The sequence below is a fragment of the Mustela lutreola genome, chromosome 8 (assembly GCF_030435805.1).
Source record: "Mustela lutreola isolate mMusLut2 chromosome 8, mMusLut2.pri, whole genome shotgun sequence".
Lineage (NCBI taxonomy): Eukaryota > Metazoa > Chordata > Mammalia > Carnivora > Mustelidae > Mustela > Mustela lutreola.
This window is the reverse complement of record NC_081297.1, coordinates 56557660-56574382: the sequence shown is the minus strand read 5'-3', so window position 1 is coordinate 56574382 and position 16723 is coordinate 56557660. Positions and strand designations below refer to the sequence as shown.

The 16723-nt window shown below is 39.6% G+C and overlaps 1 protein-coding gene across 21 annotated transcripts in view; it reads right to left on the bottom strand.

Moving 5' to 3' along the window:
- The window catches only part of R3HDM2 (R3H domain containing 2), a 163313-nt gene that overhangs the window by 41459 nt on the left and 105131 nt on the right, over positions 1–16723 (bottom strand). For all 21 annotated transcript variants that reach the window (XM_059184864.1, XM_059184862.1, XM_059184861.1 and 18 more), the window contains one exon: positions 1909–2108. In XM_059184864.1, coding sequence (XP_059040847.1) covers positions 1909–2073 — 165 coding nt within the window. In that variant the 5' untranslated portion in view covers positions 2074–2108. Of the gene's footprint in view, positions 1–1908; positions 2109–16723 lie in introns of those variants that run through there.

Below are 16723 nucleotides of genomic sequence, written 5' to 3'. Positions count from 1 at the left end.
TAATCAGATATTTATTTCATGGTGATCTTTCTAAAGCAGTACAGTAGAGGAATCCAAAAGGATCACAAGTTTAAAGGCAGAAAGCCCAGTTAGGAGGTCATTCCCAGTTGTTATGGGTTAGTTGAAGGACCCCCCCTAAGTTCGGTAGGTCAGGGTTAATTTGCCCATTCTAAACTGAATCTCAGAACCTGCCTTTTATAGCACTGTTTCCATGTGAAAGATGTTCTGAGTTCCAACTGCTGGTTCTAAGAATATGTCTCACATAGTATAAGCAAGGAAACTCCCCTTTTTGCAAATTTTCCAGCTCCAATTTATAACAGGCACTCCCTTGATAGCATCAGTAAGAACCCCGGGGGGACTTCCGGGGTATGAGTTGAGGTGGGGGAAGGTAAGATAAAGAGCAGAATTTTTAGTGTTGTTGAAGGGGCACATGATCTGCTGGGAAATGGTAGAGGGGAGAGGGCTTCTGAAGTGGGGGACAAAACTGAAGACTTGGTAGAATGACTAGGAGCTCCAGTAGATGGCAGCAGCAGATCCCCCTGTTCTAGCAGCTACAAAAAGTCCGTCGTCCCCTTCCAACTTCCCATATGACCTATTTGTATATCCAGATGAAGACACTCCTGAATTGAGTGTCCATTAGGTATATAACACTTATACATATCCTTTTCTGCTTATCTTCAAGGGGTACACACAACAGGAGTTCAGAACACCACTTCAAATAGTCTCCTGAGAATAACTTGGACCCAAAGTTCATCTAATTATCATCTTCCATATAACATGACAGCATATAATTAAACATTCATCACTTATCTGTCTTGAGGATTTAAAATTCATTATTGGTATCAGTGGAGGCTGGAAGTATAGCTGGAACAGTGGCAGATTGTCTCTACAAACTCTGGAAGGATGGGCGGGGAATGACAACTTACACGCAAAGGATAATGGAAAGAAAAGCAACTAGTACAGAGATATGGTAAACTGCGAGAGGAAAGACAGCAGAAAAGCAGGCAGCCAGAGAACAAAATATTTCAGGGAGCTGTCTGATTTTAATTTGTCCCTTTGTTGTTGTCGTTTTAGTCTTTCAAGAAAAAAAGGCCTAAATGAATTGGGTTGTCAAGAGAAATGATGCTTCAACTTTCGAAACCTTCCAAAATGTTGCCACCACTGCTTTTTAAACTAACTTACTACCATTAGTCTATCTCCTAAGCATGTAAGAACGACCAGTCCAACCCTTGGGCATGAAAGAAAGGATTTACATAATTTGGGTCTGGTTAACGGAGGAGACTAGCACTGACCACAGAGAAGAGAAGGACCAGAACAGGTAAACCAGAGGAGGCTCAGAGTATGAACTGCTTGGGTACCAAATAGGAGCCCTGGAGGAAGCTTGGCTGGCTACCTACTGCCATCACATCTGCACTGCACTATGAATTTGGATGGAAAGCAACATGGCAACCAAAGAGTGAAATTCTTCTCACTCATTTACCAAGTAGCAAGTTCACAGGTTATTTCTGACCCAAAAAATTCTGACTGCTTTAATACAACCAGGATATGAATTTAATACTGTGTCTAAAGCCAGGCAGCTGTAGTTTTAAGAATTTATTATATGAACCATATCATGACTTGTTAAATATGTGTTTGTATACAGTTCATTTTTTGATAGTTAAAAAATATCAAATGTAGCAAGAACCCAGTGTAATGCAGGTCCAAATGGATTAGGAAATTACTATTGTCTTCTCTAGACTTCACTGGGGATTCTATGACAAAAAGGGAAGGAGACAGTTCTTGAAAGCTGAAAATTGGGTTTTTAGGGAGAATCAAGTGACTAGCTTCTTACAGATTCCCAATGCCAATTACAATGACATTTCTATTAAGGCATAATAAGTGTGCCTATGATGCACTTCTAATCCTTACCTGTGTCTCTGGACGCAAACCAGTATCTTCACTCTCTTTCTCAGTTTCTTCTTTACTTGGAGTCTTAGATATAAACTTGTTTTTGCTTACAGATTCTTCCACCAGTTTTTTTTCTGATTCTTTCATTATTTCCAGGGTCTCTTGAATAGTGTTACTGTTAGACATCTTCTTCAATATAATACAGTGGGCTCTAAGGACTCCTAAAGAAATGTCAAATGCATTAAACAGGAGGTATTTATCCATACTTCACATACACACAAGACTTGCACTTCACATACTAGTCTGCAGCAGCCACCCTGTAAACCACAAAGGGTCCTTGGATAAATGGTGATCCAGGATTGATTGACTGACTGCTTTCTCTCTTTCTATTTTTTTTAAAAGATTTTATTTATTTGCCAGAGAGAGAGCAGGAACACAAGCAGGGGGAGTAGAAGAGGGAGAAGCAGCCTTCTTGCTGAGCAGGGAGCCCAATGTGGGGCTTGATCCCAGAGCCCTGGGATCATGACCTGAGCCAAAGGCAGACATTTACCGGCTGAGCCACCCAGGCGCCCCACTTTCTTTCTTTTTTTTAACGCTTTATTGAGGTAGTGGCGCCTGGTTGGCTCTGTCAGTGGAGTGCGTGACTCGATCTTGGGGTTGTGAGTTCAACCCCCATGATGGGTGTAGAGATTACTTAAAAATAGAATCTTTTAAAAAAATAATAAAAGCTTTACTGAGATAAAACTGACATACAATAAACTGCATATATTTAAAATGTACAAGATAATGAATTAAGAACATGCACATGCCTGTGAAACCATCATCACAGTCGAGATAACAAGCACATTCAAGGTTCCTCCTGCTCTTTTGTAGGCCCCTTCCCACTCCACTATCCCCAAGTCTATGACTGATCTGCTTTCTGTCACTATAGATTAGTCTCTATTTGCTAGCATTTCACATCATGTATTATCTGGATTCTTTTACTTGGGTAATTATGCTGAGATTCACCAGGATCCAGTTCTAAAGCAATGTAGTATGAGTCCTCTTAGCACTTTATTTGCCCTGTCTCCTTTCCTACAGAAATTTGCTCACATTTTCAGCTTGAGCACTAGACTCTCTCCAGAAAGAAAAGTATATTATAAAGTTCTATTCACTACCAGCGAGGATCACTCTCCCTTCCTAAGGGAGAACTTCCACAGCTACCACAAGCCACAACAATGTTACCAACTTCAAGTATCTCCCTCTTCAAAAGGCAGCAAAATCAGATGTTGGTTATAGATTCTTAAATTCTTTCCTTTATCTTAAGCAATGAGGACGTAAGAATCTTTGCCTTGTTATTCCCTATTTGGGTTCAGTCATTCCCCTGCCTCCCAGGGCACAGAGCTTCCGTCTTGCAGGGTAACCAGCTCTTTATCACTCACTCTGGATACCCGGGAAATCCTGTGAGCAAGTGAACCCAGTAATCCAAGCACAAAGAAACAGAAGTTTGTAGAGGTTCCTCCTTACTATAGATTACAGACTGCCTTTCAATCCTGAATACTTCTCTTTCCCATCTTAAAAAAAATAAGATTAAAAACGCTCCCAGACATCATGTTTATTTCACGTGGCCCTAGAAATTGAGCCAAACAAACATATAGGAATCATTCAAGAAAACTGTCACACTGTCATTTTTTCCTCCTTCCAATCAGTTAAAAAGATGAGACCCGAAGGCTCCTTAAGAAGCACAGGTAATCTCATCCTGGTGTAAATTAGTTCCCAAGATTACTGCTTTGTTCACCTTGTGGTAACTCTTTTGCAGGTGCCTGGACAGTTTGTAGAGGGCTGGACAAAGGCCTTTAAAAGGCCAGAGAGTCATTCACATAGTCATAGTCATACAGTTGAATTTAAGATGACAAATACTGGAAGAAACTGACTATACAAGAAAATGGCCAATATTCTATTTTTTAATTAACTGGATCTAGTACCTAGAGGGTTCTATAAAAGAGTTATAACCTATGGAGCTTTATGGATCTTAGGCTGTTCATGGAGACTGCATATACACACTTGCGATTTTTTCTCCCATAGGTAAATCAAGCACCCATTCTCTTCAGTCTGAAGTGTAATAAAACTCAGCACATGCCTTTTCCATATCTCTTAGCTGGGAAACATCAATAGAGATGTTTTCAATAGAGAACTGTAAGAGTTCTTAAATATACCTTCATGCAACACCACCCCCCTGCCAATCTCCCCACATCAGAACTTCCTTTCTGTAACTTCCTGCAAGCCTCTCCTAGGAAACTCCAAGCAAGGGATCATCCCACTATTTTTTAAACAGTCTTACTGCTACAGAGCTACTCCCTATAATAAGCTATGTACTGTTTCAATCTTGATGCTAAATCTGCTGTCCAGTCACACAAAATTAGGTTTACTTCTTTTACCACATAACAGACCTTCAGTATTTTCTTTTTGAGGCTTAAAATCTTCAAGAGATTTTTCTGTCCGAAAGAGAATGTGAGGGCTGGCAAATGGGGAAATTGGATGAAGGTGGTCAAAAGATACCAGTTTCTAATTAGAAGACAAATACCTAGTAGGGATGCAACGTACCACATGATGACTACAGTTAACACTGCTGTATGGTATATTTGAAAGTTGTTAAGGAAGTAGATCCTAAAAGTTCTCATCACAAGGAAAAAAAAATTTGTAGCTATATAAGGAGATGAATGTTAACTAAACTTATTGTGGTAATCATTTTCTTTTCTTTTCTAAAAAAATTTTATTTACTTGTCAGAGTGAGAGAACACACAGAGAGAAGCAGCAGGCAGAGGGAGAAGCAGCGGGCAAAGAGAGAAGCAACGGGCAGAGGGAAAAGCAGGCTCCCCGCTGAGCAGGGAGCCCAATTCGGCACTCCATCCCAGGTACCTGGGATCATGACCTGCACTGAAGGTAGACACTCAACCAACTGAGCCACCCAGGCGGCCCTGTGGGAATCATTTTCAGTATATATGTATGTCAAGTCATTATGTAGTACACCTTAAACTTATACCTAGCTATATGTTAATTATATCTCAATTTTAAAAAGGGGGGAAGGTGCTATGGAAAAGCAGCTGGGTGCTTCTTTTTCCAGGTTTCAATTACCAAATAGGTATATTTCTTCAAATGAGAATAACAACTTTGCAGCTCCTTTTCACACATAAGTCAGAAAAGACTCAACTATCTGGATACCTAGACTAACTTCACGGTGTCTAAACACTGCTTCTCAGTCACAGCACTAAGGGAAAAATTCTTACTCCAAGGAAAATGCAACAGCAGAGGAAAAGGTACACTAGCACACTAGCACACTACCAAATCTTCCCCCTTTTCCATACATACCAATCTAGCCCAGACTTTCTTCTGGTGTTTGCCTTCATTTAAGGGAAGGTGACCCTATTCTGAGACCTAGAAGGTGGACCTTAATTAGGTACACCAATAATGGTAATTGTTTCCTTTTTGTGACTGGTTTGGGAAGAGACCATGATTTGATCATTATCAGAGAGACTAGGACACTTCACTAAGATCCTAAGTAGCTAGATCAGTAATTGTGATTGATTTAGGAAGGGGCAAGTGACTCAATTAAACCCAGTGAAATACGAGGGGACTTTGCCAGGTGAGTAGCTTCAAAGAAATTCATTCTATTAAAAAAAAAAAAAGCCACTGGGGAAAAAATGGTTGTTATCTTTTACTGAAGGTAGTCTTGTATACAGATGATGCCTGGATTGCAATATTCTATTAACTCAAGGAGGATGGTGGAGCAGAGAGAATAAGTCTAGATCCTTGATGCTATGAGGCAGACTGTATTAGTCAGCCTGGATCCTCCTAGCTTTGTACCTCTTGATACATGAGGTCATAAATCCCATTATCACTTAAGCTATTTTTTTTTTAAGATTTTATTTATTTATTTGACAGAGAGAAATCACAAGTAGATGGAGAGGCACGCAGAGAGAGAGGGAGGCAGGCTCCCTGCCGAGCAGAGAGCCGGATGTGGGACTAGATCCCAGGACCCCGAGATCATGACCTGAGCCGAAGGCAGAGGCTTAACCCACTGAGCCACCCAGGTGCCCTCACTTAAGCTATTTTGATTTGAGTTTACCATTCCTTCTAGCCAGAAGCATCCTGAGATAATCAGAAACTGTAGGTGAAGAGAGGGACTACCTGGACCAGACAGACAAGCCTAGCTTTATAAGTAGAAAGAACTGACAGAGAGCGAGCGAGGGAGAATTGATGGTATCAGCTAAAATTTTTGGAGTGCTTATGTTGTGTCAGGCATGATCCTAAAGTGTTCTAAGTGTCTCATTTAATCTTACATCAATTGTATTAGATATATATTACCATCACTATTTTATAGGTAAGTAACCTGAAGTACAGAGCAATTAAATACTTTAAGGTCATACAACTGGTACACAGCAGAGCAGGACTCAAAGCCAGGAAATATGGCTCTAGCACTTGCTTTATTAACCTTTATGCAATACTTCCACTAATTAAGGGGACAGATGTTCAAAGACTAGGCAGAAAACAGAAGGTCTACCAAAGATACAACGGAATCATGGAATTCACAACTGGAAAGGGATGCAGCAGCTTTCTCATTTAGTTTCATCCTTTTATATCCACGGACCTTCTCAGTCACGTTCCTGAATCATCAATAACTCTGAAAAATTGCTGGCTTGACCCTGTTTGTATACATCTAGTGGAAGGAAGTCATCTCTTCCATATACAAACCTTGTTTCGGGGGAAAGTATAAAGAGGCAAAACTTCCTTTCCAGTTACTTCCTGTCACTGGCCTCAGTTTAGTTCTCTGTGCAAGTCATAAAGAACAAGCTTAATCTCCCTTCCAAGTCAGCCCCTTGCAGGAGACAACTTTATCTTCCTCCTTTCTCTAAACCCTTCCAGCTTCTTAAGGCAGGTCTTTAAATCACATGGTTTTATTTCCTCACCATTTTGCTTCAGGATAAAAAAAAGCTACCTTCAACTTAACAACAGCTAGTTAAGAGAGGTCAGAGTGTTACCATTCAGAGTCAAGATCCACTGGAAGACACAATGAGCTCAAAATTGTATTTCTTGAGCTGAGGCTCTCTTTTGTTCTACAAAATAAACTTTAACTAAGTTCATTTCCAGTCCTATGTGGAAGTCTCTCCTTTTTCTTATGGCAAAAAATTTCTGGAAGCAATTTTTTCAATGCAAAAAGTGAAGGTTCCAGCTGAGGGACAAGACAAAGACAATTTAATAACTTTTTTAAAAGTCTTAAGGAGCAAGAATAAAGCTAGTAGAAAAGGGTTAAAAGCAGAGAAGTAATTTCTACTCTTGATGGTTTATTTGGTACAGAGAGGAGATGAAGGGCTTGGGGCAGTCAAAAGAAGAAAAGAACTATTTCATATATAACTTGACTAGAACAAAGCAAAGACATTAACATCCCAGGAGAGCCAAGATACGTGCTTCCCTACAAACTCTCTCTGCACATTGTACATTTCATCCAGGCAAACAGTATAACTTTAAGCCAGAATGTCTCCTGAGGACACTCAGCGGCTCAAAGCTGCACAGAGGGGACTGTCAGAAGTGGGGGACAAGGAGATGGAGTGAGGAAATAGGATGATACAGGGAAGATGATTGGGAGCCAAGATCTGGCAATTTTTTCAGGGAGAAAACTGCATATTCCCCATAAATTTTTTGACTGCCAAGGTAAGTACCTTCCAGAGCACAGTGAAACTATATATCCTTCCATCAACTCATAAACAACTTTCTAGGCATGAGGCCAAAAAGAATATATTATATAGGGGATACTCAGAGACAGAAGGGCATTTTCTCCCTTTTAATCTATGGTCAAGTAGACAGAATGTAAACAAGAAGACAATAGCTAGAGGCCAAAAATTCTGACCTACCCTGTGGCAAAATTCTTGTAAACTTACCATTCCTCTGCCAATTTGTATAGCAAGAATAAATGACTCTCAATTGAAAAAATAGATTTTAAACTGTTCAAAATCTAGAGGCTCAAGAGAATAGATAAACAAATTACTATATGTTCATAGAACACTGTGCCACAATAAAAAAGAAAGAACTTTTGGTGTTTGCCTTGTTCTGAAGACACATGATCAGAGAAACTGACCCTATTCTGAACCCGAGGTGGTGGACCTTAATTAGGTACACCAATTATGGTAATTGTTTACTTTTTGTGACTGGTTTGGGAAGGGACCAGTGATTTGATCATTATCAGAAAGACTAGGGGACTTTGCTGGGAATATACTGAAATACACAAAAACATGGATGGATCTCAAACTTTTATGGTAGGTAAAAGAAAGCAGAACTTCCTTTAAAAAAAAAAAAATTCCATTTACAAGAAGTTAATGGACACAGAAAACTAAACTACAACGATTTAAATCAGGAAGTGCCTGCTTAGGAATGGGGGTAAAATACGGGTAAAAGGGATCCTTCAAGTGATGGAAATATTCTGTCTTACTGAGGGATGTGGTTACATGGGTGTATGCAACTATCAAAAGTTATGAACTGAATGCCTAAGATCTGTGCATTTTATTGTATGTTATTTAAACATACACACACACATAAACACACACAAACCACACACACAAATGCCCTTAGGAGTCAAGACAATGGGGACAAAACATCCTTATAGTTAAAATGGCACGGTAAAAACAAAACAAGTCTGCGCTCATGCAGGGCAAATTTATTCCTACATTTGACTGGAGTTGGGAGAAAAGGAAAAAGCACTAATGTTCACTGAGCACAATTATGAACCTGGTGCTTTTTGCACTTCAACTCATGATCATCAAGAGAAGTTAATCACCTTGCCCAAGGTCATACCACTACTAAATAACAGAACCACATGAGAACACTGGTGTTGTCTGATTCCAAAGTCTACATGCTTTCTTTGACTCTGATTTATTTTTCCTACACATTACTTTATTTAATCCAAACAAAACTCTTGTCAGGGTATTTTCAGATGAAGAAACTGAGCTCAGGGATGCCTGGGTGGCTCAGTCAGTTAAGCGTCTGCCTTAGGCTCAGGTCATGATTCCAGGGTCCTGGGATCAAGTCCCTCACTGGGCTCCTTGCTCAGTGGGAAGCCTGCTTCTCCCTCTGCCTGCTGCTCCCCTTGCTTGTGTTCTCTCTCTCTCTCTCCCTCTGACAAATAAATAAAATCTTAAAAAAAAAAAAAAAAAGAAAAGAAAAAAGAAAGGAAGAAACTAAAGCTCAGAGGAATTAAATAACTTTCTCAAGTTAATATAAGAGGAGCAAGGGCAGGATTCCAACCTAGCTGAATCTATCCCAAAGCCAAAGTTGTAGGTGTTCCAAGGTAGACATTCAAGAGTGTTCTGGGGCATGAAGTGTGGGATGAAAGGGGTGCCTAGAACCGAAGTCTCTCTACAGAGTGTTGGTGGTGGACAAATTTGGGGGTTCAAAAATTGGGTTTCTACATTCTCCCATCTTTTTCCTCAATCTGGTTCACCCGCATGACTTTAGATTTTTTACAGTTTACAGAGAATATCTTATTTGATCTTCTCAAGGTATAAAAAATTATCTCAATTTTTGAATGAAATATTAACAGTAAGAAATAGTAAGTGAATTGTTCAGGGCCACACAATATGTATAAGGAGGTAGAATTCAAACCCAGGTCTTCTTGATTACAAAATCCCATGTTCTTTTCACTACAGTGCTCAAAGGACGAAAACCGAGAACAGTATGATAACTGCATGCTTGAAGAGGTAATTGGCTCAACCGCCCTGGGTAGGTATGATAAAAGACCCTACTGAGTTATAAATAAGAGACATGGGTCCAATACTCCCTTTTCTTCAAAGAGAGAAAGCAGAATATGGGGGACTAGAGAGTAAAGTATTTCTGGAACATGTAAGGCTACAGTTATGTGACAGTTACTAAGTCCTTTAAGGACTTCAAAAGTCAACAGTCACAGGTTTCACTAGTACTAGGCCAATAAAAATAACAATAATGACAACAATTTTACCAATTTTTAGATCAGGTAAGTGTTAAGAAAATCACTCTGCTCTATAAATGCAAAAGGATTTACTGGTGTATAAAGAGAGCCACAGGAGTTGGCTGATGTCTAGAGCAATTTCTTAGGCAAACTAAAGAAAGGAACAAGACTAAAATGTTCTGGACATGTACCTTCTTTCTTTGTTCAATATCTGTTACGGCTGTACTTGTCCTGAAATGAGAACTACAGGTGCTTTTAATTGATGGACTAAAATGTTGGGCATCATTATAGTTTCTATTAGCTTCTCTACATTTCTGGCCAAAAAATGCCCATTTTACTTCTGTGAGCAAAACAGAACAAATCAAATTTCCTCCTCTTTTAAGCAAAGAGCACCAGTGGGTGGGTGCCTTTCCTTCTGTTGCTTCCATTTTCTTTAGTTTTATCATAGTAATGCCACTATGTAGAAAATATCACAGAATCTTAGGGAGGCACAGGACCTTGAAAGTTCATACTGTATTCTCCCACGCCCTGGCAAAAGTGCTCCCAGCTGAATCCAGAGAATACATTCTGGCAAAGAGAATAAAAAATTACAACTTAGCTACTGTTCATGGCATTTCAGGATGCCTTCTATTACTAACTTAAATGCTATGTGGATAAGTCTACCTTGCCCTACTGTGATGACTTTAGAAGTCAATGTCACTGCTTGTTAGGTAGAGAGGACACCTAAGCCAACAATGTAGTATTAAAAGAATATTTCAAAATATAAAATGAAATGTGAGATTGCTAGAGAAATGAAAGAAGAATCCAAGTTCATATAAAGGAACTAAAGACCTTTAAGAATCGCTATTCCTTAAGCCTCTGCTGCAAAGGAGAGTCCACTATTTATTCTGCAATATCCAATTACCTCTTCCTTAGCAGAACCACTGGTTTTAGGTTGGGCATATGGCTGCCTGGAAAAAAGCTACACGGATCCCAACCTCCATTGTAGCTAAATACGAGGACATGACTAAGTTCTAGTCCATGAGATATAAGAAGTAGTGTTAGGAATTAAACTATGTCCCCCTCCAAACTTGCATGTTGAATCCCTAACCTCCTGTATCTCAGAATGTGACTATTATTTGGAGATGGGAGTCTTTTTTTTTTTTTTTTTTTTAAGATTTTATTTATTTATTTATTTGAAAGAGATCACAAGTAGGCAGAGAGGCAGGCAGAGGGAGAGGAAAGGAAGCAGGCTCCCTGAGGAGCAGAGAGCCTGATGCGGGGCTCAATCCCAGGACCCTGGGATCATGACCTGAGCCGAAGGCAGAGGCTTTAACCCACTGAGCCACCCAGGCATCCTGAGATAGGGATCTTTAAGGAGGTGATTAAGTTAAAATGAGTGGGGTGGGGCCCTAATCTAATCTGACTGATATCTTTATAAGAAGAGGAAATTCAGACACACAAAGAGACATGAGAAATACATGGGCAGAGGAAAAACTGTGAGATGACAGTGAGAAGGCAGCCATTTGCAAGTCCAGGAGAAAGGTTTCTAGAGAAACCAAATCCGCCAACACTTCGATCTTGGACTTCCAGCCTCCAGAACTGAGAAAATAAATTTCTGTTCCTTAAGCCATCCAGTCTGTCGTATTTTATTATGGCAGCCCTACGAAATAAATACAGTAAATACAAGCAGTAAATACAACCTCTATGAAGTACCCTTAGAGGAAGTGGGTAGACCTTCTTTACTTACCCTAATTCCTATTGGCTTAAATGTAGAAACAGCCATCTGGGATTGTGAGATGATACTAAGATTGAAAACCACCGATCATGAGGAAACAGACAAAAGAAACCTGGATCCTTGACTAGAGCAGTTCCAGACTAGACTGACTACCTCTAGATTTCCTTAATGTGAGAAAAATACACTTCACTCCTAACTAAGATACTAGATACATGTGTGTGCATGTACATATACACAGACACAAAGTAATTCTGATAAAACCAGTAATAATTCCTCAATTCCTACAAGCAAAAATCAAGCAGCAACATTCTGGAGCTTATATGTACTTGGGAGAGAAAAAGTTAAAATAAAGAAAAGTTGGTATTTTTTTTTTTTAAGTTGGTATTTTTTTTTAAAGTTTTTTTTTTTAACATGGGGCTCAAACTCACAAACCCAAGATTAAGAGTCGCATGCTCTACCAACTGACCCAGCCAGAGACCCCAAAAGTTGGCATTTTATGGAGAATATGAGAGCATCACCCTTGTGCTCTAGTACCACCTCTGCTATAAGGAAAAGACTGAACATAGTAATAGGGTGAGTTAGGGGTAGCACCCATCAAAATAAAGAACATTCAAGCTCCAGAGTATAGAAGGCAGCAAGCATGTTGTAGTGGATAAATTTTATGAACTCTGTAATTTGATGTGAATTTGGCTAGAAGAGTCTGGTTTCTACAACTTAGCAATCAGGTAACTAAGCCTGGGCCTCCTCATTTGTAAGAGCAGGCATCAGACACACCTTACGGAGTCACTGAAAAAACATGTGAGATAACAAGTGCAATGTGCTTGCACACAGTAGATGCTCAGAAAATATCATTCCACAGTAAGAAGGGAAAGAACAATGACTGAGAGACCCCTTTCCCTTGCTGCTCACTGGTACTGTTTTTCTCTTATGAATGAACACATTTCCATTCAGAATTGGTATCTTATATATACCCTTTTCCCAATCAGTGTAGAAGCCATGTTATCCTGCATAGGTGAGACTCTTACCTATTTCAATGATAAGCGGACAGTAAAAGACTACAAGAAATAGAAAAGAGAATTTTATTTACCCCTTCCTGTTAGCTTCTACTTTTTCTTAGTACTTTGGTATTTTAAGAATTATCTGGGTTTTTTAATTTTTTTTATTTATTTATTTGAGAGAGAGACAGTGAGAGAGAGCATGAGCGAGGAGAAGGTCAGAGGGAGAAGCAGACTCCCCGTGGAGCTGGGAGCCTGATGCGGGACTCGATCCCGGGACTCTGGGATCATGACCCGAGCCGAAGGCAGTCGTCCAACCAACTGAGCCACCCAGGCACCCCAAGGGTTTTTTTTTTTTTTTTAAGTCAATTCAGGTAAATGCTTCTTCCAAAAGAAAGAATTCCAATGTTTGATATAGCTGTAAGCACAGGCCCAAGGCAAGAGATCAATCACTGAAGAGTGACAAGGTCTTCAGACTCTGTTACCCACGATGGCTGGTCAGATGTGTAAAGAATACCTAATATTTGATGGTTCAGATCCTAAGGAGCCCTCACTTCTAGAATTACTTCTAGAACTACTCACTCTGTTGTGTGCACAGAGTTAGACACAAAGTAGGCATTATCGTTCCTTTTTTATGGAAGAATAAACTGAAGATCAAAGTAATCAGAAGGCAAAACTCATTCACTCTAATTTCAAAGTACATCAAAAATCTGATGATTTCCCACACTTCCACTGCTACCACCTTAATCCAAGCCGCCATCTTTCTTGGTGGAATGATATAATAAGCTACTAACTAGTTTCTGGCTTCCAACCTCGCTTCCCTCCAGTATTTTCTAAACATGGTAGCCACAGTGACTGTGAAAAAACATCTTCAGATCATGTTACACATTTGCTCAAAACCATCCAATGGCTCCCATCTCAATCAGAGCAAAAGCCGAAGTTCTTAAAATGACCTACAAAACTTAAATAATCTCAATACCAGTTTGCCCTCTGATCCTATCTCTTATTATGCCGCCCCCAACCCCCACTATTGCAGGTCCAGTCATACTGGCTCCCCGCTATGCTCTAAGCCCACTTTATAGTGATTATTTTTGCTGTTCCCTCCTTCTGCCCAGAGCAATCATTTTCCAGATAACAGCATGCTTACTTCGTCTCTTCAAGTCTTTACTGAAATGCTATCTCAGTAAGCCTTCCTCTGGTCATAATAACTAAAATTATAAAACCCCTAATACTTCCTATCCTACTCCAAGGCCTCCCCTAACAAAAAGTTATTTAATTAGATTCCAAACAGACTTTTGCTTTTCTTTGCTTAACAGATAAATCTGATGGTTTTCTTCCTCTGAGACAGAAAGTGATGGTATAATGAAAAGTTCACATCTCACTCATAGAGATGCAAATACTTCAAAAGGGGAGAACAAATTCATGGACTTCTTGAGGTCTCTTTCAGTCCTTCAAATCTGTAAATAGTCAAGTATGGGAGCACTGGAAAAAGGAGAACAAGACCCACCATAATTTCTATCTATGATGTAAAATATAAGAAGAGAAACATAATACTCTTGATTTCACTTACAAAAATCTAAGGGGGTAGGTTTCTTGGTATGAATGACTCATTCTCAATCTCTAAAGCAATAAGTACAGGAGAAAATACATGCCATGATCTCCGATGACAAGGAACTAACACTGAGCTGAGTGAAATTTCCCAGACCTACCCTAATAAATATGAACAGGCTAGGAAAGTGAAAATGGAAAACACAGATGAAACCTCCAGCTTATTTTCTTTCTTCTTCTTTTTAAAAAATATTTAATTAATTAATTTATTTATTTGACAGACAGAGATCACAAGTAGGCTGAGAGGCAGGCAGAGAGAGAGGAAAGGAAGCAGTCTCCCTGCTGGGCAGAGAGCCCGATGTGGGGCTCTGATCCCAGGACTCTGGGATCATGACCTGAGCCGAAGGCAGAGGCTTTAATCCACTGAGCCACCCAGGTGCCCCTCCAGCTTATTTTCTAACACCAGACAAATGGAGTTAGAGTGGAAGAGAAACAAGAAAAACAAGTCAGACACAAGGTGCCAATTTCTGACTCAGATTTAAAGTTACCAAAATAAGTAAGGCACCTAGATATAATGACAAATCTCTTCTGGTCTATAAGGCCAGAGTTTGGCATAAGCTCAACTGACTATCCCAGCAGCCTGATTCACAAACAGGTGATAGGTGTTTCCCACCATATCTTCTTCCAATCAAATCACATTAAGAAGATGATGTATCATTACAGTGTTTATATTAAACTGCAAATTTTTGAAAGAGAAAACATCTTATACCATTCTTAAAACATTTTATTTCACAGCTTTAAATAGCGTTATGGTATTACTGTCGCATATCATTGAGTAAATGAATTCTGCAAGGTTAAATGATGATATGTATATGTTCTATCTGCTCATTGGCCCCAGGTCAGCCAATCTGATCCAGGACTCCATGGCAACAGGCTCTATCACTAAGAGCTACAAGACAAGATTCCCTCTGCCTTTTCTGTCCTCCTCCTCCTCCTTCTTTTTTTTTTTAAATAATGCATTTCTCACAGAAACTGCTGCAAATACTGTCAAAAAATAGTCTCTACAGACAAATAAGAAATCCTGCCACTCTGATATACTAAAAATGAATACTGGGGAGAAAGAGTGGATAGCAATGACAATGAATCTATGCAAATAACAAGGGATCCCCAAAACTCCAGAGATTTGACCCTGTTTAATTTCAGTAGAGAAATTCGGGAACCCTTGAATTGTGAAAAACCAACACCAATATAAATTGAGGATTAGTAATTAGGGAGTGTTACCTTCCCCGCTTAAGTTATGGTATTGAAGCTTCCCATGCCACAATATACAGGGAGAGCAAAAAGCTTTAATTTAAGACAGCTAACCTTTTCCCACAATTTTTTTTTGAACTGTTAAAATAAGCCTCAAAACTCACAGATCTCAGGTTCTTATTCTCCGTATCTTGCAAACCACAGTTATATGTCCTTCGAATTCTAAGTCTGTCTTCTCTACATTCCCCTCCCCAGCACCCTCACTATGCTTAGGAAAAAACTGCCATGTCCAAATGAGGAAATAATATATTTGCTCTTCACATACCATATGCCCCCATTCCTTCTCCCTCAGCTGTAGACCTTCTTGAAGCAAAGAGGAAACAAGATAATTACAAACTAGACAAGGAAACTAGAATGAAACAACCCATCATTCTCCCCAGTGATACTCACTGACATTCTAAAATCCACCTGACATATTACAAGGTATCCTGCTTCCCTGGCATGGTTTTCGCCAATAACTGATATAATATCTTTGGATGCAACAAGAAACTTTGGTCCCCACCTTGTGGCACATGATGGTAAGTGAATGCTAAGAAGCAGACAGAATCTGAATGGTCAGGGTCAAAATTAGCTTGGAAACTGTACATTTGCATCTGGCTCATTTCTGTTTTGTTTTAATTGTGCTAAACAGACATAATATAAAAATTACCATTTTATTCATTTTTTTTAATTTTTTTTTAAAGATTTTATTTATTTATTTGACAGAGAGAGATCACAAGTAGGCAGAGAGACAGGCAGAGAGAGAGAGGGGGAAGCAGGCTCCCTGCTGAGCAGAGAGCCCGATGCGGGACTCGATCCCAGGACCCTGAGATCATGACCTGAGCCAAAGGCAGCGGCTTAACCCCCTGAGCCACCCAGGCGCCCCCATTTTATTCATTTTTAAGAATACAGTTCAGTAGTAGCATTAAGTACATTCACATTTTCCTGCATTGTAGAAGAGAACATCGTTTCAGACACAAAAGCCATGGTAAGAAACTACAATCATTCTTTCTAGGACTATTTACTAGAACATGTACTTATTATACAAGGCACTCACTATTAAGAAGTATAGCTTATGAAGAACATTCAGATGTTAAGATCTGACACTAATGCTCACTAAAAACAGCCACCCACATGTCTATTTCCAGTATGTTTTTCATATGCTGAATACAGTTTCTTACATGCACATCTCAGGTCCCAAATAAGTCCAAAGTAGATGGAAGTCTACATCTCTTTTGTCAGCACTGAGTTCCAAGGGACCCGTAAGAGCAGACTAACATGAGAAGCAATAGACAGAGTTCCAGAAATTCCTAGAACAGAGAAAATGCTCCC